At 38.7% G+C, this 24,697-nt stretch overlaps 8 protein-coding genes and 2 non-coding genes across 10 annotated transcripts; 2 read left to right on the top strand and 8 right to left on the bottom strand.

Annotated features, from left to right (window-relative positions):
* Window positions 1–801: 801 nt before the first annotated feature.
* IOC3 (Ioc3p) lies at window positions 802–3,624 on the top strand (the record flags this gene model as incomplete). Its single annotated transcript, XM_456113.1, has 1 exon — window positions 802–3,624. One exon carries the CDS (start codon window positions 802–804, stop codon window positions 3,622–3,624), a length of 2,823 nt encoding a protein of 940 aa, XP_456113.1.
* A 170-nt stretch (window positions 3,625–3,794) lies between these two features.
* KLLA0_F23177r lies at window positions 3,795–3,867 on the bottom strand. The gene has a single exon. It is a non-coding gene; the product is annotated as a tRNA-Met (tRNA).
* Window positions 3,868–4,439: 572 nt separating this feature from the next.
* On the bottom strand, window positions 4,440–5,723 carry KLLA0_F23155g (serine/threonine-protein kinase; the record flags this gene model as incomplete). The annotated part of the gene is made up of 1 exon (XM_456112.1): window positions 4,440–5,723. One exon carries the CDS (start codon window positions 5,721–5,723, stop codon window positions 4,440–4,442), a length of 1,284 nt encoding a protein of 427 aa, XP_456112.1.
* A 522-nt stretch (window positions 5,724–6,245) lies between these two features.
* KLLA0_F23133g (uncharacterized protein) lies at window positions 6,246–8,354 on the bottom strand (the record flags this gene model as incomplete). The annotated part of the gene is made up of 1 exon (XM_456111.1): window positions 6,246–8,354. One exon carries the CDS (start codon window positions 8,352–8,354, stop codon window positions 6,246–6,248), a length of 2,109 nt encoding a protein of 702 aa, XP_456111.1.
* Window positions 8,355–9,404: 1,050 nt separating this feature from the next.
* Window positions 9,405–11,471, bottom strand: KLLA0_F23111g (uncharacterized protein; the record flags this gene model as incomplete). Its single annotated transcript, XM_456110.1, has 1 exon — window positions 9,405–11,471. The coding sequence occupies one exon, from the start codon at window positions 11,469–11,471 to the stop codon at window positions 9,405–9,407; it is 2,067 nt and encodes a 688-aa protein (XP_456110.1).
* A 5,313-nt stretch (window positions 11,472–16,784) lies between these two features.
* Window positions 16,785–17,786, bottom strand: AIP5 (Aip5p; the record flags this gene model as incomplete). Its single annotated transcript, XM_456109.1, has 1 exon — window positions 16,785–17,786. One exon carries the CDS (start codon window positions 17,784–17,786, stop codon window positions 16,785–16,787), a length of 1,002 nt encoding a protein of 333 aa, XP_456109.1.
* A 565-nt stretch (window positions 17,787–18,351) lies between these two features.
* On the bottom strand, window positions 18,352–19,251 carry KLLA0_F23078g (uncharacterized protein; the record flags this gene model as incomplete). Its single annotated transcript, XM_456108.1, has 1 exon — window positions 18,352–19,251. The coding sequence occupies one exon, from the start codon at window positions 19,249–19,251 to the stop codon at window positions 18,352–18,354; it is 900 nt and encodes a 299-aa protein (XP_456108.1).
* A 771-nt stretch (window positions 19,252–20,022) lies between these two features.
* On the bottom strand, window positions 20,023–20,093 carry KLLA0_F23056r. The gene has a single exon. It is a non-coding gene; the product is annotated as a tRNA-Gly (tRNA).
* Window positions 20,094–20,704: 611 nt separating this feature from the next.
* AIM14 (putative metalloreductase) lies at window positions 20,705–22,231 on the top strand (the record flags this gene model as incomplete). Its single annotated transcript, XM_456107.1, has 1 exon — window positions 20,705–22,231. One exon carries the CDS (start codon window positions 20,705–20,707, stop codon window positions 22,229–22,231), a length of 1,527 nt encoding a protein of 508 aa, XP_456107.1.
* Window positions 22,232–22,302: 71 nt separating this feature from the next.
* KLLA0_F23012g (gamma-glutamyltransferase family protein) lies at window positions 22,303–24,048 on the bottom strand (the record flags this gene model as incomplete). Its single annotated transcript, XM_456106.1, has 1 exon — window positions 22,303–24,048. The coding sequence occupies one exon, from the start codon at window positions 24,046–24,048 to the stop codon at window positions 22,303–22,305; it is 1,746 nt and encodes a 581-aa protein (XP_456106.1).
* Window positions 24,049–24,697: the final 649 nt, after the last annotated feature.

The following is a 24,697-nucleotide window of genomic DNA, read 5'->3' as shown; positions in this document are numbered from 1 at the left end:
TACAGGGACCTTCTTCCATACAGCAAAGAATGTTCTACTTATTTCTATCGCTAGATGAAAATTCCAGTCATTCAATATGAAAGTAAGAATGTTCAGTGCAGGTTTCAAGTTACTAGGACTGCCAGCTTCTCCTATTTTTCGCCCTTTCACGTCATTCCCAGTTCGCTCTTGGAAATTAAAAGAAAGTACTGAAACATAATGTCTATTCCCCTTCACAATCACTTCCTCTGTATATAATCGCATCTTATCCCTTGAATATTATGTATAAACGCTACGGTATTCACGCTGCCAATACCTTTCACTACGTTTAGTTTGTTCCTGGTAAAACCATTGGCATCCAGTCTAACAATTTGTGCACGTGACCTTGGAATTTGGTTTTTTTTCCCTTCGATGGCCTGGGAACCTGCCGCCTAATTGGCAGAATAACGCGTCGACCTACTTTACTTTCCAACGAAAGAATCGATTTGATAGAAATCATGAAAGGAACAAAAAGTTTTTACAACGAGGACCAGGTTTGTTTAAATAAACGACTTTCTGCAATTTAAAGATCAAGCAGTGAGTCTAATTCACCAGACCTGTAACTTCTCCTATTCGATAGTCAGTGCTCGATACAGCAGAACTTAAAGACTGGTTGTCTTTGTTTTAAGTCCATTTAGACTAGTAATACCAGCTGAAGAAAGGATTTGATCATTCCAGTTTTTGTTTGCTAATCAATTTAACAATTACATTATTCGGTATTAATCCACAGGAAGGTAGTAAAAGATACTTTACACGTTTGATAAGTCTTTTACCATTCGTGCAATGGAAACTCAGAATAAGGAAGAAATGATCGAGGTAGTTCCCGAGGAACATCCCGTGGCGAAGAAATACGGGCAAACCTCTATCACAGACTTTAAGAATTTTGCCGTTCAGCTATCAGAATCAAATACAGACACTTCTCCATTGAATGAACCTATATCGAGAAGAAGATCAAATAGAGTGCTAGTCAAGAGAAAAGTGGAAAGCGATGAAGAACCAGAACACTCCAGAAAGAAAAGGCCTTATAATAGGAAAGTGGTCGCTAAGACGAAGAAGGGAAAGAAGAATGATAGGCCATCCAATACCAATAAGGCTAAGCCGAAGAAAAGTGATAAGGACAATGATAAGGATAAGGAAAAGGCAAAGAATGCCCAAAAAAAGTCTGCCATCAATGCCAACAGTGATAAAAAAAATAGCACAACAAGTAAAAAGGCTAATATGAAAAGCAAAAGCGATGTTGAAACCAATGGCAAACCGAAAGAAAGTGTTGCTAGCATGATCTCTAAGAAACAAACCGCTGACGATTTGAAGAAAAAGGATTCTCCCAAACCCTCCGGTGATTTAGAAAGTCGATCGGATGGAAAAACATCGAAGCCAGTTCTACCTAAGGATGCGATCAAGCTTTCTAAATCTGCATCAAAACCAGCACCTTCGTTAAGTTTAGCTGTTAACCCAATTCTCCTCGAAAATTGGGCACCACAATTACCAGTCCTATCTACTGACTTCAAGACCCAAACATCTGTTTTTTCGAGATTGAAGTTCCCTCATATGAGGAAAGCACCATATGCAAAGGATCTGGTCTTTGTCATGTCATTCATCAACAAATTTCATAAATTTTTGCCTCAGGAACTATGGTCTTTATCTATTCAAGACCTCGAAATTGGCCTTGATATTTACCCAGAAAATATAGACGACGAACAGGATCTTCCTCAGTATTATGCAGATTATATTCCAGCAAGGGAAATTAGACGCTGCCAGGATTACTCAAATTTACTTTATGTTGTATTAATGGAGCTGACTTTGAATCGCAAATCGCATAGCACATTGCAATCCCTGCAGACTTCATCCAAAGCATTCAAACTAATATCTGAATTGAGACATAAAGGGGTGGAATTTGGATATCCTAGAGAATGGAAGGTCCAGTCAACTTTAAATGCGGAACGCACTAAATTGTTTGAACACGATGACACTGAAGCTGTTGATCCTAATCATCCTGAGATCTTAACCCCAAACATTTACAAGTGGACTGAGCAATTGATCGTGCCCTTGGAAGAAGACCCATTACATAATCCAGATTTGGAACGACTTGGTCTTTTGGGACTAATGCCATCTGACAGGGTCGTATTTTTAAGGACATTGACGCAGTGGTGTATTTCATATTCAGAGAAGATACACACAGAGATATACCGTTTATCGCATCTAAAGAAAGACCCCTCTTTTGGTATTCAAACCTTCCACGCTCCAAGACATCTTGTTCAGGGCATAGATGCTGCTCATCAACATTTCAAGAAGCTATGTACTTTGGTAAAGGAAAGAATGGAATTGCGTAGATCCAAAAAGCATGTCAAAAAACAACTTGAAAGTGGTACCCGTCAAGATTTATCTGCAAAGTTCGCTTTACTGGATGAACTCAAAAAAAATATGAGAGAGTATAGACAAGAGTACAACCAAGTCACAACAGATAAGAAAAAGAAGTTTGACGCGTTAGCAGTAAGCGTGGAACGGGACTATTCGAAATGGTCTAAATTGGTCTTCGAAGAAATTCATGATCGGGAACCTTTGGATGACCCCTATGAAGATGAAATATACAAATTAAGATGTCTCGAATTCTTTATTGGAAGAATTCCCTACGTTGGAGATTTTTACTTGCCAAGGTTGTTTACTTATCAATCTTCAAAAGCTAAAAAGCATATTCCGACTAATTATTGTGATCCCATAACATTGTTGAAGACATTACAACAGTTTGAAAATGGAACAATTACACCCTTCGAACTATTCAGTAGGGATGGTAAGTTGAACAGTATGCAGTTTAAATTGTATTATCATGACACCCCTGGGTTGGTTCACGATTTGATGAATGGTACCAATACCGGAAAAGTTTACTGGTATGAAATGTGCCATAACAGTTCTTCATTGCAAGATTTCATCAAACTATTGGAGTATAAAGTGTTCAAGGAGGAAGAACCAAACAAAAATAAAAAGACAGTCGACGATTCGAAGGAAGCAAATCAAAAGGACACGGTAAACGCTTCAGACATAGGCTCAGATAAAGAAGAACCATCGAATGGCCTGCCTTCGGCCGGTTTGTTGAAGAAGGACACAACAATCACTAAATTAGATACAGTAGAGGGATTTAACTGCAATCCATTACCAAAAGAATACAAATACAACAAATCAAGATCAAAATTCTTGATATTGAAGGAATACTTGCAGAAAATGTCATCACTACTACAAACCTTTGAGCAACTAAAGGTTGAGTATGGTGATATCTCAACGACGGACCGGAACTTGAGAAGATCTCAAAGGACTAAAATTAACTATACTGAAGCTCCACAGGAACCCTCTGACGATGATGAAGAGGTTGTTGCGAATGTTGAAGAAGAGGAAGATCAACCTGAGGAGGAAATGGATGAAGAGCCTGAAATTTTCTCTGAGCACGAAGATCACAGGAATGACTATGAAGATCATTCAGATAATGATGAGGAGATTGAAGAAGAATATCAATTGGATTCCGAAGACAACGAAGACGTTCCTAAGAAACGTGGGAGGCCTTTGAAGAAAAACTCAAAGAATGCCGTAACACACAAAAAGCGAAAGCTCAAATAAGTGCCTGTATAATGTATATCATCTTAAATTAAATCAAATTTATTGGTGCCAGAATGAGTAGTGAACCAAAAAATGTATCCTAAGTCAACCGAATGGATGGCCGTTCACTCTTTGCGAGTAAAAGCTATTTTTATCATATTGGTAGATATTTTTTATTTTGACAAAAATAATGCTCCAGGGGAGGTTCGAACTCTCGACCTTCAGATTATGAGACTGACGCTCTTCCGACTGAGCTACTGAAGCAAGTATACGACCCCCATCCCTTCAAACTGGACCATACCTCTTGCTACAAGTGTAGTGGTTAAATTGTTGGTGATACTGGTATTTCCAGTCACGTGTTGTTGTCTCAAGATCTTTGGTATCTGATGAATCCATATTCTTTATTAGCTATATATCTAGTAGTGTATGTTGATGCACCTAGCGATCTGTCATGACTGTGTTGATCGTCTTTGTCCAGATCTAATGCCTCCTTATATAATAACTCAGATTGGTTAATGATGTTTCAACTAGAAACAATCCTTATGTATCATCTTGATACTTAACCGCCTATTATATTGGTAGTTACCCGATCATAGTTTATGATCCGTTTCAACATAAATACAACCTATCCGATGATCCCGTAACATGCCAAGCCAATGCCCACAAATGTTGATTTTAAAGGGAAAATCGTCCTTATTAGATGTTATAATAACTTATGTAATTGAATGAAACTGAAACCGGTGCTACTTTTGATGGTTGTTAAGTTATACATGCGCAGTTATCTCCTAATGATCATATGATAATAATCTTGAAATATTCAGTAGATAGTGAAACTTCTAGTTTCCTGAGTCCTGGAAGCTCTTTACTTTTTCTTTGTTTTTAGACGCAGTCAGAACAAGCTGCGCGAAGGCGTTTTGGGTGAGAGAAGATTTCAATTCTGTATGACTATCCTTTATTGATAGACTTTTCAATGAACTTTGCAACGAGTCTGCAGAATAATCATTCTTAGAAAAGCTATCAGTTGAGTTAACCTCGATATCGGTATCAGATTCATCTTGGTTCTCATAAAGGACCTTCAACTTTTTGATTCTGTTATTTAATTTAACGATTTCAACAGCATCACGGAATTCCTTACGAGCATCGAAACCTTTGCGGATTTCTGGAAGCAAATCAGTGGTTGATTTTTCGGTAGAAGTGATCCAGATATCATTTATCAAATCTGTTGCAGTAGGCCTTCTTTTTGGGCTCACCGTCAATGCCCATAATATGAACTCTTTTGCGGTCTTAGATACGTTATTCCAGTATGGCTTGTGGAATACTACTGGGTACTGACCACTGGTGCATTCTTCGATGAATCCATCCGCACTTTCAGCTAAAAATGGAGAATATCCACATAGCAACGTGTACGTGATAACACCGATTGACCAAATGTCACACGGTTTACCGTGGCCAGAAGATGTTAAAACTTCTGGGGCAACATAACCCATAGACCCTGCTGCTTTATGAATTAGTTCATTATCATCTTTCAATTCCTTCGCAATACCGAAATCACCTATCACCAAAGGAGAATCATCTGATTTATTCAAATACAAAATATTCTCCGGTTTCAAGTCTCTATGCACAATATTCCTCTGATGCAAATATTGAACACCTTGTAGAATCTGCTTCACGATGAATACTGCATCAACTTCGCAAAATTTCCCCTTTTCCAAGATACGATCAAATAGCTCACCTCCAGTAGCTAATTGAGTAACAATATAGAACTTCTCCTTGGATTCAAACCAATCCTTAAATCTCACAATATTTGGGTGATTTAGTTGTTGTAATATGGATAGTTCGTCATATAGCATCTGTAGTTGTACTGACTGGCCCTTCAAAGCTTTCTTCAACAATATTTTCACCGCGACATTCTCACCAGAAGAAATACAACGGGCTTGTCTAACAACACCGAAGGTACCTGCCCCTAACGTTTTACCGAAGATGTAATCTGACTTGTTAACATAAGAACTAGGTTGTCCTGTAACTTTATTGAACAGTTTGGTCAATTTATGCCCTTCGACTGGTTCTGGCTCCTCAGGCTTACGACTATTATTTTCCGATAAGGGTTCTTTTTTAAACATCGAAGAATAGTTGCGTAAAGTAATATTTATCTGTCTAGCTTACCTGGATGTTCTCTCGGCTATAGCTTTGCTTTATGGGAATGTCTCTTCCGTTAGATCAATGACGGTGGCTTTTAAATGCTAGGGCTTTTGCATTTTTGAACCTTTTTTATGAATTTTGACTTCCTGATTTCATCCTTAAGTTGCAAATCAATGCAGAGAAGGCTTTGAAAAATAAGTCACGTCACGTGTACAGAATGTACACAAGATAATCGCAGATTCTGATCTGTCAATATAACACGTGTGAGTGGTCTAAAGTAGCTCCGGCTCCTTGATGTTACCTTTGTCAGTATCCTTCAGTTGATCAATGTGCTAAGTTATAAGTATATATTTAATGCATACATTACTTTTGTAAATTCATGCGGTGCAATTTGTGCTTGTTATATATTAATCTGCGACAATAGTTGAAGTTTTGATATTAATATGTATGGAATGGTATTAAAGTAGCGAAAGATGCTAGTAATAGAAGTGTTTTAAAGGCTATTAGTTGAATTGGTCTTCATCTTCGTCATCCTCGTTATCGCCCATAGATAGATGGAAGTAATCATCAGCATTGTTGGCATCCTGTAAAGTACCTAAATCACCTGGAGTCATCATTACAGCACCCACACTGCTAGCTCTTGAATCCCTAGGAGATCCTGGAACACTCAATGGTCTGGCAACTTTAACCTTTGGATTACCGGCCAATGAATCCATATTTGAATCATCTAAATCGGTACCACCAGTTAATTCTTTAAATTCGTCAGGATAAGCTCTGCGCAAGGCAAGTTGTCTTGCCTTGACATATTCAAGACCCATACGTCTCCAGTCTAACAAATCTGAAAGACGTTCAGTTCTGTTTCTTTGGTTGATTCTTTGTCTACGTGTTTTGTTCACGAAATCTTCCATGTAATCAACCAACTGTTCTACAGATTCGTTAGGATTCTTGAAACGACGGTCCACGATATAAATACCATAATCCTTGGCTTGGTCCTTTTCAATCAAATCTTCCATATAAGCACCGAAACCAGACAAATTAGTAGTAATTGATGGGATACCCATGACGGTACATTCTGCTGGTGTGTAGCCCCATGGTTCGTAATATGAGGGAAACACACCCAAATGGCAACCTCTCACAAATTCGTCATAGTCAAGAGACAAGATTGGATTGTTGGCGTTTAAAAATTCTGGATGGAAAATGATCTTGACACGGTCATATGAATTATTGAACAATTGAACACGTCTGATCTGGTTCAAAATAGGATCATTGGCATCATCCACCATGTTGTGAGTAACAATAGGAGGTAAAGTACCTTCTGGTCTACGCAATGCAAATACACGTTTTTTCAATACAACTTTATCACTTGGTTTGAAAAGTTCGTCAAGGCTAGTTGGAATTTCAGTTTTGGTGCCATTATGAGGATATCTCATGGCGTGTTCAAAGATTCTCTTACCGATCAATTGTGTGACATCTTTCACTGAGTTTTCCAGTTGCCTGACCACAGCTTGGCCGCGTAGCTCATCGACTGTGTATGATTTATTTTTTGCGGGCATGATGATGAAGGCGACAACAGTCATTTTAGATCCAGATGCCTTCAATCTGTGGTTCAATCTTGCCAATGATTCAATGAACATATCAGCACCCTTGTTACGGTATTCATAACGACCTGCAATGAAGAAGTACAAAGTTTTTTCAAGATCGAAATCGAACTGACCATGGAAATGACCTCTGATGAAGTCGTTAATTTTCTCCTTCTTCAATGCATGTAAATTTTGGAATTCATGGACGGCTTGGAATTTGATGACATTTAGCCCATTTGGTAAGATCCCATCAGGTTTCCGTTTCAAAAGGTATTCACTTTCGTATGCAGTAATCTGTGAAACAGTAGTGAAAACGTCAGCGCTATGAGCTGCCGCACGTTCGATACAATAACGATGATAGATACCACGTTTGCCAGCCTCTGCATCCACGTCAAACTTGTCGAGATTATTGTAGAAATCCACATTGCCGGCACATAGGTATCTACCCAACAAAGTGGCATGAGTAGTGAAAATGGTGACCACATCAATCCTACGTTTTCTGCACAACGGGATAGCAACACCAGCCAACCATTCGTGGAAATGTGCCACGATGGCATTTGTCTGGTTCATATGGGCCAATTCACCAAGGAACCATGCCACAGTATAACCCAATAAGATGGCATCGTTGGTTTCAAAATCACCATCAGGGGATGGGATACCGGCGATTTCCCATAAATCCGCCTTCCATTCATTCAAATAATTTCTAACAGAGTTCAAATCGAAAAGAATAACCATTGGAGCACCATCAATCAACCATCTACCGTAAGTGAAGCGGACACCACGGTTATGCATAGATCTAAGAGACCATTGAACCTCTTTAATATGGAAGTTGGATTCGTCTTCCCAATCCACGGGTTCCACTTCAACTTGCACGGATTGTGGGTTCAATGGTCCCAGCAGTAAATATTTAGGACCGTACTGTTTGCAAGTGATAGGAGCCTTCGATTTCAACACCGAATAAATACCACCCACCTTATTAGCAACCTCAGTCGCCACTTCGAACACCAAATGGTTCACAATATCACGAGTCATAGCGAAGGGAGAAGAAGTTTATGCCAAAAAAAAATGCAATCTAATACAAATACGAATGCTTAGTCAGTCCTTTTATCCTAAGTAGCCTATAGCAGGAAGGTCTGTGTAAATTACTTGTTTCCCTTTGTTCAAAACTCAATTTCAAAAGAGACCAAATTTATAAATATTTATAAACTCCCCCAAACCTTAACCTAAACCTCAACCTTTTGTTTCACAAACCTTTGGCTATTTGTATGGTATATACTGCTTATAAAACCTTAAAATATCAATAGATAAAAAGGGGAAACAATGTCTGTTCCACTAGGAAAACCCCAACAAGTTGCCTGCATATATAGTTAGTTGTTTCAAAACTTCAAGTTCCTATTTTAATATTTAATTCTTCTCAACTTTTCACCTAAATAAAAGCAGCGCAGTGGGAACTAGGTAACAAAAAATAAAAATATGGATTAAGGGCCAATTACCAAGGGTCAAGGACTACGAGTAGCTAGCTACCACCAGTCCACGACCTGTGCGCCACGAGCTGGGCACTGGATTTTTCTCTCGACTGGGTCGTCTCATGATTCCAAAGAGAAAAAAAAACTATGGAGAAACGAAGAAGCGGAGAAACTTGGACAGAAACTCTCGTAGATGCTGGAATGTTGCTGGGGAAAAATAGAAAACACAAACAAACAACAAGTAAAATAGGGAACAATTGCCAGGGTTACATCAAAATACGGGTAACTGTATGTCTTATTTTTCAATGTGTGGTGATTTTTCATTCTTTGCCTGGAGGTTTTGCATCGGCATCATGGGAAAAAGTAGGTATCCTCTATCATTAGGGAAGAGAATGGATCAGCTGGCCTGAAGATAGAAGTAAAGTCAAATAAAAAAGTTCATTCTTTCTATTAATCAATACTTAATCAATTAGACAAAAATACAAATGGAAAGAACGGGAAAAAATAAAAGAATTGAAAGTAATAATATACTATTGGAATAGAAAGTTCTTAAGTGAAGTAAGAGAAGGGTAGTGAAAAAATAAGAATGAGCTATATTACAACGCGCGTTTCCGAATTAGTTCGCGATGAAATCCTCATAAGTTGCAAAAGCGTCGCTGGGCATAGCGGTTAACATGGACGAGGGATACAATGGGAATAATGGATCCACACTAGATGCGATGTTGCCAGGTTCCTCTGGGGAAAATTCCATTAACAACGAATCATGACCTTGTAACGGTAACAAAGCACTGACATCCTGAGGAGTGGTTGGTAGTGTAGAACTCAAGCTTTGGGGTTCGCTTATTTGGTGTTGATGGGTAGCGTCTAGATGTAGTGGGCCATTGTTAAAGTTAAGAGATTGTAGCTGCTGTTGCTGTGGCTTATCCATATGAACGTATTGAAATTGAGCGTTTGAATTTAGAGATAGGGCAGACATTTCTGTAATGTCGTCCATGGCAAGGTTCAAATCAATATCTGTAGTTGTCGTAGTTGTGGTACCAGACGTAGCAGTATTTGATGTTTCAGGAGCACTGAGATTGTTCTCGAGTTGGTTCAAAGGAGTCAACGCATCCATGTTTGTAGAGATGGAATTCAAAGCCATCTCAGATAGGTTCATAGAGTTCAAGTTCATGTCCATGTCCAAGTTGTTCAAGTTTGATTCGTCGAACATGTTAAACTTGAAAGCAACTTGAGGAGATGGGAACGTGAACGCTTCCGCTAGACCTTGGTTTTGTCCAGTATCGTTGTTTGTAACGTCATTTAGCGCTTGATTATTAGACATCTTACTAGTCAAATATCCCTCCCTAATGTTTATATCATTGTTAACAGTAGGTTCGCTAGTGTTTCTTTTATGCTTGGGCTTGGAAACCATTCCGTGAGCTTCCAACCCAGCAACGCTACCGTTACGACTAGCCTTGGATTTCCGTCTTAATCCAATAGTCGATGTAGAAGGATGGCGCAGATAAGGAGCAAAATCATAAGATTGAACATGATTACTTTGGTTACCAGGTGAAGGTGTCAAAGATTTGTAATCAGAGCTTTGAATAGGGGTTCCGGGGTTATTCAAAGCAGATTGAATAGAGGGGTTCGATGAGAAAGTGCAAATAGATGCATTTCTAATCTTTTGAATCATTACAGAGCTTCTGCGTTTACGCTGTTCCGAACGTGATAACCCAGAAGTTGGATGATGGTTCTTAGATGAATCGTTTTCACTAGTGAAATCAATACCGTTGTTAGCGGAACGGTTAGAAGGTGCACTGGATGGTGGAGAATCATTCGATTTTCTTTTGGATTCCTTGGATTTGGTCAAATCAATGAAGTAATCGGGTAAAATGACACAGTTGTCATCACACTCGTACTTGACAGTATCATCGTTCATGAAATTTTCATCGTCAAGACAGGAGTAAGAATCACCGTTTTCCTTCAACTTAGCTACTCTTGTTTTAACAGGGTTGACCAAACTGCAGTTCTTCTTCAAAAATTCGACACACAATTGACCATATTCACGAATGGTTAAACCAGTGATCACTTTAAAGACACGATGGAAATGCCATGGCGTGATGCTTATCAAGTGACCTAACTCTCTGAATCCTAAAACTTCACCTCTTTTTAAAGATATGTGGCATGATTCCATAGGGTCTAATCCATCAACATTTGCATGAGAAGATGCTGCAGATGAAGGGGCAGTTCCGTTGCCCATGTTAGTAGCAGTGGCAGTCGACTGATTCGACTCCAAGATCATAGATGGATCCGTTTCCAAATTTAGCAGTTGGTTGACAGCAGCATAAGCAATATAAATACAAGCTCTCTGAACACGCTTGACATTTTCAAAGTCGAGTTCTGTGATCAATCTGTTCTTGTAATAGATTACATTGCTGTCATCGGGACTGGTGATCTTGACTTCATCAGGAATAACGGGGTTCAGCTGTTGCAGCTCATCGGACACGTTAATTGGTAAGAAAAACAACCTACACTTATTCTTACGAATGGAAGTACCAGTAAATTCAATGTACCAATTCTTCAAAGCGTTGTATTGTTGTTGAGGTACCTCTCTACAAAGATGTGGTTTGAATGAAATGGCATCATTGACATTCGATACGGTGAAGTTCACCATATCAATAGCGATATTTCTCAAGTCAGGCATATCTTTCTTATCAGTATATCTTCTTGGATGAGATGGGCAAAATGTATGATAAAATATATCTCAGTAAGACTATAATATCGAGTAGACTTTAGTGTAGAATGAATAACACACTAACTGACTTTCAAATTCTACCTTCAATAATATGGGGTTCGATTATTCTAAAACAGTCTCTTAACCGTTTTATCTGTTGTATTCTTTAATGAACGTCTCAGTTTCTAATCGTGCATTATATTCTCTGCTGATTCCTAGGCTTCTTTTCACTATTTTTTGTTGTAAACCGCCACGAATCAGTACGTCTCTTGGTATTCTCTCTTAAGTATTCTTTGAGTCTTTATTCTTCTAGGTGTCTACTAGACGAGGTTTTTAATTTCTGACAAAGAAAAAATAAACCTGAATAAAAAAAAAAAAAAAAAAAAAGGGAACGGGAAGTACTAAAAAAGAGAAGAAGATATAACAGTGAAAAAAAGTGATAAATTGATATCAGTATGCTCCTTTCCTGGGTAGTTATGGCTTTCTGTTCACTAATGTGATGAATATGGAGTAGCAAAAAAGATTCTATCTCTTTTATACTTTGAAATAATTCCTTTAAAAACTTTGCAGAGGCAGTGAAAAGTTTAGAAAAAAGAGAAAAAAGTGTGAAATGAAAAAGATTTCCGTAATAATAAAATAGTATTGCACTTAATCCGTTTTTGAGTTTTACGTTTACTTCCACTTATAGTGCAAATTAACAGTTAACGATACGACGCGGTCTGATTCCTTTATACTTTGGATTGTAAATGAATCTTTGTTCGACTTGACGAGACTTTTTCAGTTGTTATATAATATTATAATATCGTAATATGATTAAAATATAATGTTTCCTTATGTAATAAGGTTCGAACAACAATAAAACGAAGGAAAATCTTAAACAGTCACGACTGCTACATATATATATATATATGCCTTCTAATAAATGCCATATAGCACGTATTACGTATAAACAGGCATTAAATAGTAACTGCTAAATACCTTAATAATGATAACTAAATCCAAAGTGAGCTAGAACCCTCAAATCAGAAGTGGCATGATAACGAGAATACAAAACAAACATACATCATATTAGCATGTATAACGAAATCGCACATTACGCAACAGACATCGTATTTGCATACTGCAGCGCCTTTATTTTGTCACAAAATGAATATATATCGTCACCAATTCTCATTCGGCTTTTGTGGAGCATGTATTGGACTGAGAATTATTTTCCCTCTCTTACAATCTGTGTAGTCCCCTGTTTACCGCATTCTCAAACTTTAATTAGGTAAAAAGGAACAACCATCTCATGGAAATCTATTTGCGGTGCGGGTTTCACTAAGAGGCTGGTTTCCTGTTCTGCGGGGTGATGAGAGACCTTCACTTTTTTTCCTACGAATTTTTTTTTTATTACGTTTTTTCCAAATATTTCGTAGGAACCCAAAATTATGGCATGGTTATTGCCTCTTAAGTGCGGAAACTAAGCTGGAATCCTCCGGTGACGAACAATTTAATGTAGGATGAATCAACAAAAGACTCAAGTTCAAGCTTCTTCTTTCTTTTTTATGACCCTTTGAAGGTAGAATGGAGAATAAATTCCTTAGTCCATTCCTATTCTTGAAAGAAACAGACAAATTTTTTGCATTAGTTACTATTACGATGTCTGATTGCAAGGTAGATTAGGTACATTGCCGTAAACATGCGGTGACATACTGGGAATATGGTTCAATGGGCAGCTAGTGACTGTAGGACATGAGAGAGAGGAATAGGGGAAAGTGTACGACAATTTGGCTTCTGCAGAATCCGCCGTGGGAAAGAAAGATGGTTCCATGTCATCAGATGTCAGCTTTTTTGTTGTTTTTTTCCTACAGGAAGGAGAAGCCAATAACGTCTTAAGAAAAAAGTGGAATTTTTTTTTTCTAGATGGTAGGGTAGGGCCGTTCCTTTTGCTGAAAATACAACATTGTTTATGACAACAGCATTACATAATATATGGAATAACAAAGAAAAATATCGCATAGCCCAGTCAGATAACGTATCGATAGAGAAAACCTGGCAAAAAAAAGAATAGGGGATTAATCGGAGGTTACGGCATCCGTATCTTTTTCAGTGCATTCTGACGTGTCGGCAATTGACTCTTTGTTTAGGTTTTTTTTCCTCGTTTGCAGAGGGAAAATGCAACAGGATAACGCACAACAATACGTAAGAAGCCGTTGTGTGTTTGTTTATTGTATTATGTTTACGTAATCTCTTTTTTTCTCTGGCGGGTTTTTTCGGCGTATTACATGTTTTTGTATGGATCTTGATAATCTATTGCCGCTGCGCGTCAAAAATAGTAGCAGTAAGTTCTGCGTGAGGCGGACGTTCCGAGACTAACCAGGACACACTAGATTGGTCTATTATTCTCTCGTTTGTAAGGCAAGCATTAAGACAAATCTGGGAGGAAAAAATCTTGATAGCTTGGTGGGGTTCGAACTACATAGTAAAAATACGTCTTTTCTTCTTCAATTACATAATTGAGACAACGTCAGGATACCGGCAAATTTACGTAAAAATAAACCGGCAGATATTCCGTAGAAGAATGGATCGTTAATCCCACAGTTAGTCTTCTCGTCACTTGTCATAATGATCCGTACAAACAAGGCATGAAACAATGGCTTGTTATTCTACCTCAAGAAGAGATTTCGGGAAAAAACATAAGCTCATCATTTAGTATGTACCTGCCGAAGGGCATACGTGATGACGGGATTGGAATAGTAGTTACCAGTTACAAACTAATGGGACTGGGGCCTGCCCTCTCGTACTAAAGTGATCGAAGAAGTCGTTTTGGCTGTGTGGGCCTAGACCTTCTGGGGAGCCTCACGCCAGCACCAGACTGCCTGGTCTGTTTTTTTCGGCAGGTAAATATTATCTTTCTGTACGAACCGAGCTGGTGTCAATGGACGACGGAAGATTGCACTCCCATAGACCATTCTCTGGTGCAAGGGAGAGCTGCATTCATTTCCTTTGTCCCTGACATTAGCTAATCCAAAAATAACTTTATTGGAACTCCTTCTTCACAGCCATATTTGATGTCTCAGTATAACTGCACAGAACGCGTAGCGATTAGAAATACAATGCACAGGTCCAGGTCAATAGGGTTCTCCATGAAACTTTAAGCCTGCACAAGATAATTGCTTCCTAGCAAGAGCTGCTAAGGGAGAGAAAAAAAGCAAGAGTTAAACATCAGATTGTCCAATCTAAGAATGGGATTTTCCGGACGGCTTTTAAATTCCAGTCGGTGATAGAAAAAGTACCTCTTCTCTTATGTAATGCTGTGTTATTGGTTGTCTGGCTGCAGCATATTCACTTCTTTTGACAGATGGAAGAATGTCTCCTGCGCCTCTATTCGTCGTGGTCTTGGTGATATTGGACCGACTTCCACGAAGAGAGGCATTTAAAGGTAATCTAAAGAGTTTCGATGTTATCTTTTCACATTAGTGGCTAATGTAGCATGAAAAGCAATATCTCAAGCTTCGACCTTAGTGTACGAACCTTGGTTTGAGAAAAGCACCTTTTTCCATTGAGATTAGAGACAAAACCATGTCATAGGGATAATGACGACTGCCGTTACTTGCATTCTTTCGGTATGTATGAAACCATATCAGTTATTGTACATGGAAAAAGAGGGAAGTGTGGAAATTATTTGCAAAACATGCGTATACGTTTCAGCAGCTACGTAATACTCATCTGGACCCGTTGTTAAGAACGATACTTCGATTGTTCCATATTTCTTAATGCTTTTTGATGCAACATTTTTGATTCATTCATGAGAGGCATTTTCTGCGTGTTACATCATATTGCTTCTTGTTCCCTTTTTTTTCAGTTCTTCGGATGCTTTGCGTAAAATGCCAGAGTGCAAGTGAAATTTACTTGGCGAAGTATCTAAAAGACGCCATGCAAGCATTCGGGGCTTCAAAACCCTCGCCCCTTGATTTGACCTTTATGATCGTTAAGTCGTTATCCCCGATGATAGATGTCATATTTGTGGAAGTACTAGCAAAACTGGAAGCTGACACATTGTCATGGCGGCCAGGGCTATCTGGCCAAAAGTAGTCATTTCTATGGCCACCCCAATAAGCTGTAAGTATTATCTCCGAGAAAAGGTTTGAATTTTATAATTGGAACGCGTTCATTTTGTACTTTTCTGTCTACATGAAATATCCATTATGAGTGTATTAGGTAACTGGTGATAACTTACGCAGTACCCACTTCAGGAACATATCCATTTCTGTGGCAAAGATAGGATTTATTGGTACAGGTTGCTGTAATGAAGATCCGTTAGATCCTTCATGTATTTCTAAGGAAGATCCAATTTGCGTAGGTCAGCTTGCAGCACGTCGCTCTATACATCATTTCTATTTAAATATTTCCCACAGGTTCTTCTGCGGCTTCAGCTTGCATATTGATGTGTTTTTTAACATCATGGCCTTTTCTGTGGTATTTATGAATTTCCTTTAGCTTTTTTTACCTATCATTTTTTGTGATACGCACAATTAATATTTTGTGGCTCCTTCACTATTTGCATGCAGTGGGAGGTGGTATACATATCACTCGATATTCACTGAATAATAGCTCAAAACTACAAAAAAAAAAACTGGCCACTTGGACGTATATTGATAGGACTATTCAAAGTCTAATAAGAGATACTCGCTTTCGTGCGCGTCTCCTGATTTTATATGCCTTAATACAACATGTTTTCAGCTTCAACCCGATATTTTCAAGGAGATAACAACAATTTCTTTGCCCGTCTGGCCCTGGAAAATGCAACGTAGTATAAGTAAGGACCAATCAAGAAGGAACATGTGCTGATAATCGAACATCCGTTCTTTGTTTTTCTTTGTTTAAAAAAACCATTTATTCAGGCAGATTGCCGGACTGATCCCAGGATTATGCAACCTCTGGGCCATCTTCCAACATACTACGAGACTGTTGACTTTCAATAAATCATCAAAACGTAAAGGTTAACTACAATTCAACAAGTAACTTGGGCATCACGATAATCAATAATAATTACCAATATGACAAGACACTGAACACATCATTATGTACCTAGTTGATTCGTATAAGCTACATCTGTAAGAGTATACAGTTACACGACTACCAGAATCTAGATTTATTTTCAATAAAAAGAAGTAGAGAACAAAAGAACTGAATTATATAGTCGAGACCTGCTGTGTTGTTTGGTGCATTAACGTTAGAGGGCATGGAGTATAAAATTCATTGGGAAATCATAATGGAATCGGCCAGAATAAGTTTGATTCAGAGCGTATTATAAATCATTTCGTACAGTCGATATTCTTCATTTGCATCATCAATTTCTTTCCAGTTACCAATCAATGATGTTCCTCTTACAACCCCAGGTAATAATCTACCTGCACTGTATGTTTTCCATATTGATCTAGCCTCTGAATCAGTACCACAATCCCTGTATGTAAATTCAATTTCATTGGCGGTTAAAATTGTAGCCAATCTGTTTGTTCTTCTAGGCATATGGATACCTCCACCAGCTAAGGATGTAAAAATAAAAACCGGCTCTTCTTTAACGAGTTCTTCTATCTGAGCTCCGACATTGGATTCTTCTAATTCTGATTTCAATTCATTCAAGAGAGAGTCTATCTCATCAGTAACTGATTCAATTGGATCTGCAGCCGCACTGGTAACCTCTTTGTTTTCATTGGATATGCTTTCAGATATGCCAGTCACATCATCTTCATTCAGCTCTGTTAGAGCTTCACGATTCCCGGAATTGATTTCATTTCTTGAGTTTCCTAGACTCGAAATATCTTCTACTTGCGGTTCTATTGCTTCATTCGTATCTTCTGGCTCGTGATCTTCGGGGATATGGGCTTGAGATTTAACCTGTGAAAGATCCGCGTTGAAATCAGCTTCCTGATTTAATCCTTGGTCTTGCGTAGCTTCCTTTTCGATACGTATTTCTGAATTTTCAGAGTGATCGATTGATTCCTCGGCAAATTCGGTCTCATTAGATAATGTGTCGTCAGCGTAGCCCTTTTCGGTGTTCTTCGGCTGTTCTTCTTCCACTTGGTCGGGTTTTTCCAGGGAACCCTTCTGAGGAGTTTGCTCTTCATTAATATCCTTGAGTGCTCTGCTTTCTGGCAACGCCTCAATGGTGGAGGCTTTAGAATGTGCATTTTCTTCTGTGGACAATGTTTGTAGACCCAATTCCTGTGGACCCTTGTATTCAATCGATGTTTCAGAGTCCGGACTTATTTTGGTTATAGGAATTTCGTCTTCATCCATGGCATGTTCAGGGGCCTCAGTGATAATTCTCAATTTCTTTTGGTCGTCCTCCTGCTCCAAATTTTCTACAAAATTTTTGGATGCAGCTGTGTCAATGATATCATTGGTACCGATACCTTTTCCAGCTTCATCATTTGATGCCACGGACTCCAATTCTTGATTCTGTTTCGCCTCGCGTATAGATTCATCATTGATTATGGCTGCACGTGACTCATACTCACCTATTTGGCTAGACGTTGAAGTTTCAATAGCTCCCTTCAGATTTATTTCAGATGTATGTTCGTCTTTGATATCTCTCTCCTCATCTGATAATTCTTGGAGTTCTTTAATATCAGAAGAATCGGTTTGGATTTTAGAGAAAAATTGATCACGTGTTTTGACTGGAACGCTGTTAGTCTCTGTGATATCAGGAATTTGGCTGGTGGGTTCAATGTTCGTTTCGCAAAGCTCTTGCTCCGTTTCAGGTTGGGATTCTGTGAGTCCTTGTTCTTGTTCATCTGGTTCTTCTAGTTGATTTTCTTGGGTGATGTTTTCTCTAACATGATTAGTAGACTCACTTGAAGCCTTAGTTTCTATGGGGGGCTGCAGGATGCCTCGCCGTATGCTCCTCGTGAGATTCACGAATCACATGAGGTGCATTTTCCACATAGCGTTGGGAAATAGAATAGCTTGTGGTCGAATAAATATCTTGGGCTTGCACGCCCGTGTCATCTGAAACACTTTTGTGATCAGCATGATCTCTTTGTAATGAACGAGATAATGAACGCAAGTAGTCGTTTTGGAATCTTTTAGAGGTTGATCTTCCGCTTCTACCATTGGAAGCAGAATTTTCGAGATCATCTACTGATTGTTGGTATGAATCACCACGAGCTAAGTGTGGCCTTTCAGAGTTATCATTAATGATCTCACCATACGAGTTCCTTATCACTGAATGGCTGGAGTCTGACGTAACACTAGCTCGTTTCTCGGTTTTGTTTGTCGATCTGGCCCTTGACTTACCTCCGTCAGTTAAATCGCCAGCGGTAGGAGCAACAATGTTATCGTCAATTGGGTCAGTGCTGGTCACAAGGGAATCTACGGTACCTGAATGCACTGGCGAAATTGAGTAACTGAAATCTTGCGATAAGGAGCCACTCGAAGAAGACTTCTTTGTCTTTTTTTTGTTCTTAATCTTTTTCTTATTCTCCAAAGATGATTTCAATTCACTAATGTCATCCAATCCTTTGGCAATTATGTCATCTAAATCTACATCCTGATCATCGGTCAAAAGTGCGCCTTCCTTATTCAATTCTGCAACAGAAGTGTATTGGTCACTATCGTCAGGAGAAGAGTTTTTCAAATTCAATCTCCTCACAGATTCATTCAGTTGGCTGAAATCAGGCATTTTTTCTGGAACGAAGTCCGGATTCTCACTATCATCAATATCACGGACAGAATGACCCACTAAACTCGGTTGTTCGCTCATAATCCCTGATTTAAAAGGATGGTCTAATATTTGCGAGATAATTCGTTAAAAAAACGGAAATGACTGCAGAGATTTACTGATCTCAGAAGATATATTCCAGATCAATTGTACTTTATCAACGACACCAATGAAGAATTTACAATATAGTGAAGACGTATATATATATAGCCAGTATGACTTATTGGAACAAAAGTCCCACTTTCTTGAAATATGAGGCAATCGATGAAAACCTACTAAATTTTACCCTAATAGAGTTTTCCGGGTAATATGCCTATTTAATCTTCAGTCCCGTTTAAGATTGCTAGTAGCCACCGGACAGAGAGCATTTAAGTTCTATCAGGAGATCATAACAGGGAAGAAAGGATAAAGGATTTATAGGATTATAGTCGGTTATCATACACCACATGTGTATATGTGCGCGTCGGAGATCAGATAATGTTTCTTGATATGCTCACATACAAACAAGCTTGTTTATTCTTTTGCTTAGATAAGATATGGATTTTTGGTTCAGAAAAGGCCCCGTTCAAAACACTTTTGTATACAGTCCATTATCTACAAGTATCGCACCGGAAATTCCTTTGTTTACAATATAGTATGTTTAATTTTAGATAAACGATGTAGAAAGAGTGAGATTGGAATAAATTGCATTTGTGGAAATATGTGTAACGTAGCAGTGCCGGAATGCTTAAAGTGCTCCTAGCGCGGCTCAACTTGCTTTGAATGGTTTACGACAATTTACAAGTTATCAAGAGAAAGGGGGGATAAAAAGAATGCATCGGCCGGGAATCGAACCCGGGGCCCAACGATGGCAACGTTGGATTTTACCACTAAACCACCGATGCTTAGTAGTTTTTGATGTGTTAATGTAAATTTCATCAACCTTAATGAGCTAATAAATATCACATGAAGCAAAGTTTAATTGAACTAGATATAGTTGAAGCTGAAATTGTTACACTATAAACACAAAATAGTCAAAAGTGAAGGTTATTGAGAGGGGATTATTAGGATGTTGTTCTAGTCAAACATTGTTCCACATAGCGTTTTGACAAGATTACGGCATTCTTACGTTCATGCGGTTCCTACATCTGAGAAAGAATTATTCCGTACATGTTCTGGATGACTTCTCTGGTTAAAGTCAGATTTTGAACAGAAATTTTTTTGGCTCTATCGGCCGTTCCTGCAAAAGCGAATTCCAGTATACGCACGATCTAAGTAGTTGTGCCGATGTTCGAAGTAACGGTTGCTACTCGAGCAAATTACCTGCGAGGCAAAGTCATTTAGGTTTTTATATATTTCTCAAATACTCTCTCGCACTTCAAGGCCAAAAAAAATGACGAAATGGAGAGTGTTCTCGAGATCTTGTACTCTTTATAGCTTACACATGAATTCCTGAAAAGGCTCACCTCAGCGTAAACTAGCCAAAACGTAAGTAACCTGGGGGGAATCATTCAAGATGGATGCATCTTCTCTTGTTAAGAGAGGTAGCTCTACCCATTATGCCAATTTACCGTATGGATATTACGTGCTTGGCGTCATAGTATTCTACACCATATTTCTTATTGTCATGAGATGGCTGATACCATCCAGATATACCAAGGTATCACCATGGAAAAATAAGCTATTACAGAGCATAAGGACTGCTTCACCATGTTTTCATATGCCACTTCTTTTGCTATTGGTTTTTGTTCCCTTCATACATAAATATTCATTGGTTGCGTACATCTCTCTTTACCTAAAAAGATTAGGAAGATTATCATACGTGTTAGTGATATTGAACGTGTTGTTGACTTTGAGGCCAGCGAACCCAATTTTAGGCTACCATTACTTGGATTTGATTCCATTGCATAAATGGCTCTCTAGATTTGTTACCGTTATAGGCATTATTCATGGTATTGGTTTCATTGTTAAGTGGTCTCTTGACCCCAAAGTGTCGATGATATCCAAGGCAACTAAACTATTCAATTTTATTGGAGTTATTGCATTTGTTCCACTATTCATCCTAATGTTTGCTTCCGTTAGAATATGGAGACGTTATAGTTATAGATCATTTTATGTCATTCATCAATTAGGCCAGTGGGCTATGGTATTTTTGGTCCCAATTCATGCTAGACCAAGAGTGACAGTTCCCTATTTCTTTATCTTATTGGCATTGTACATTTGGAGGGGGATAAGTTACATCTACTACTCAACTACTGTTAATGTGACCCAGAGGGTAAAGGATGACACATCTCTTACCTACGTGAAACTTGATAGAAGTGCTATTAGGGATTGGCTTCCAGGCTCCCATCTGCGTCTTTCGAAATATAAGAAAAAGAATCCATTGTACTGGTTGATGCCCACTCAACCCTACACTATAGCTTCACTTCCAGATGAGAGCCAAATAGACCTTATTATCAGAGAGAACCTCACTCCATACGTTGTCGTAGGTGAATATACGGTTGTGGATGTGTACAGTACTGTTCCACCATCATTATTGTATGATTCTCAGCGTGTAGCTATCGTTGTTGGAGGAAGTGGAATTTCATTCGGGTTGAGCATATTTAAATACCTGCAAACCAGGAATTTAGACTATCTCAAATTCATCTGGTTGATTAGAGAAAGGGAAGATATGCATATTTTGAACCATTGTAACTTTGAAACCAATGACTTGGAAGTATATGTCACAAGAAGCTTACCGCCAGATGATACTCAAACTAAATCTATGAATGCTAATGGTAGTTCTGAATTTGATGATATCGACTTTGAATTGGAGACAATGGATGAGTCCGGTGCTTTGCTGACCAACGATTCGAAATCACCATCGCTTGTGCATTTCGGGAGAAGGTTGGACTGGCAGGTGGATTTAGCTCAGTTCATTGAGTCGCACGCACTTCAAAACAGCTGGCTAGTTTGCTGTGGACCTGAATCCTTGCTAACTGATGGAGAAAGATATGCAAAACAGAACTACTGTAATTTTGTTAAAGAATTTTACGACATATAGATTGAATCTACCAGGTTTGTAAAACTATTTATGGTCTTCCTATTTATGAATAAAATAACCCGATTTGTAACTTAAATCAGAGGTACAGCTGCCCCGTCACCTCTTTTATCACTTCCAGCTGCGTATAGCCAGGTATTGGTCTCGTTGTTTTTAGTTCTTTTGATAATCTGACCACGTCCAAATATTGATCTGGACAAACCTCTTACATATTCCACTTCATGACCGAGTTTAACTAAACCATCAAATACATCTTCCGGTATATCTTCCTCTAACTGAATGAGAGACACAGGAGTGTTGACAGGTCCGGATGATCCTCTGCCTCGGTCTAGATGAGAATACTTTGGATGTGGAGACAGACAACATCTTGGGCTATCCAGTGACTCCTGTGGATTCAACCCAAAGAGAATTAAATTTAAAAAATGTTGTACATGGCCGCTAGGTTGCATGAAACCACCCATATTTCCCATTCCATAAACGGTAGATTCATCGTTACTGGTAATGATGGAAGGAATAATAGTATGATAGGGTCTTTTACTAGGCTCTAATGAGTTCTTAGTGCCTGGTGTAAGGTTAAAGTTGGCCCCACGATTCTGTAGAGCAAATCCTCCGAAAGTTCGTGGCACAATACAAGAACCAAAACCATCATACAAAGAGTTTATGAACGATGTCACATTCCCATATGGGTCACTTACGGTAAAATATACTGTGTCCGACTGATTGAAATCTTCGTTCGGAACTCCATGTTTGATAACAGAAGAGTCAATGATACCACTGGGGCTGAATAGCTTTGCACGACTCTTTAAATAGTCCTTTGAGAGTAATCGATGTAGGATGTCGGCTTCCTGACAATTAGGGTCAGACACATATTCGTCTGAATCATAAAAGGCTAACTTGAGGCATTCAATGAGCATGTGTAAATACTCCACAGAATTTCTTTGCATTGAGTGCAGATTAATCAATTTCTGGTTGTCAAGCTCTCTTATTATTCCTAATGCAAGTAAAACTACGAGCCCTTGAGAGTTTGGAGGTATTTCCCAAATTTTATGCTCCAGGAAATCCAAATATATTGGGTCAACGAAATCACTCTTATGAGCAGCCAAATCATCCATATCCATTAAACCACCGCGTGTTTTCATTTCTTCTATTATAGATTCAGCAACTACACCTTTGTAAAATCCATCTTTCCCATTGTCTGCTACCAATTGCAAGAGCTCTGCTAGCTTCCTGTTTTGCACAAGGCTACCGGTGTTAGGGGGTTCGAGGGGCGCATCAATCGGGGCCCAGTATTTTAATAGATCATTGCCGTTGAGCCTTTCGAGGTCTTCCCAACATTTTCCGGTCAAATAAGCACTGATTTCACTAATTATATGTCCTTCTTTGCAAAGCTTGATCGCCGGGGCAAGAATTGCATCTAATCCTACTCTTCCGCTGCCATATTTTTCAATAGCATCAATCCATCCTGCTATGGTACCAGGTACAGTGACACTATGAATGGAGGTTAATGGAATCCTAACATCTTCAATTCCCAAACTTCGAATGTGATCAATATCTAGTGCCTTTGGTGACCTACCAGTACCATTCAACCCTACAACCTTTTTCTTACTCTCATCGTAATGCAACATAAAACAGTCACCACCTACTCCGGTAGATGCAGGTTCTACCACGGCAAGTACAGATGCAACGGCAATACTCGCATCAACAGAATTTCCACCAAGTTCGAGAATTCTTATTCCGGCTGCACTTGCTAAGGGCTGTGTTGACGCAACAACACCTTGGGTAGAGTATACGACGGATCTTCTACTGGCGTTGAATGACATTTATATTCGACAGAAGTCGCTGGTGGTTCATGCAAACAATTTGCACAAACACGAACATTCTGGAAGGACTGATGAACCCTTCTGGCTTCGATACAGATAACCTTATATATAGTCATCTCTTGAAATATCCGATTTCTCTATTTAAGGTTAAGTGGCTGCATTTCTGACGTTCTTAACTTCCTTTTCTTATCTTTTTTTCTTATTTTCCCACTCGCATCCCGTTGATAATAGTTGTCGGTCTCAGATTAACTTAAATATTAGCATGCATGAAAATGATGTGTAAGTGAAAGCGGAGGTAATATATAAGGTAATATATAAGGTAATATATACGTATAGAAAAGAAGCAGGCTTTCTTTAATCAGAGTTCATGAAAGTGGAAGATTTCTAACGATGCTATACTGATGCTCTGAATTGCTATGCAGTTGCAGTTATTAACAATTTATCATGATTTAATTAAGGTATTTACAGTCGATATTAATATGAGTCCATTAATTAATGAACTCTGAAAAGCAGAACAGAAAAAAAGAATTTGACGTCTATCCGGATAGTGACAAGGCAAACTATAAGTGGCACGTAACTACCACAATTAGAAAGAAGTGATGTTAATTTTGAAAATGCTTTTGTAATACGCCCTTTGATTTGTTTGAAA

The sequence above is a fragment of the Kluyveromyces lactis genome (genome assembly GCF_000002515.2).
Source record: "Kluyveromyces lactis strain NRRL Y-1140 chromosome F complete sequence".
NCBI lineage: Eukaryota > Fungi > Ascomycota > Saccharomycetes > Saccharomycetales > Saccharomycetaceae > Kluyveromyces > Kluyveromyces lactis.
The sequence above is the reverse complement of the archived record's forward strand: the minus strand, read 5'-3'. Positions and strand labels throughout refer to the sequence as shown.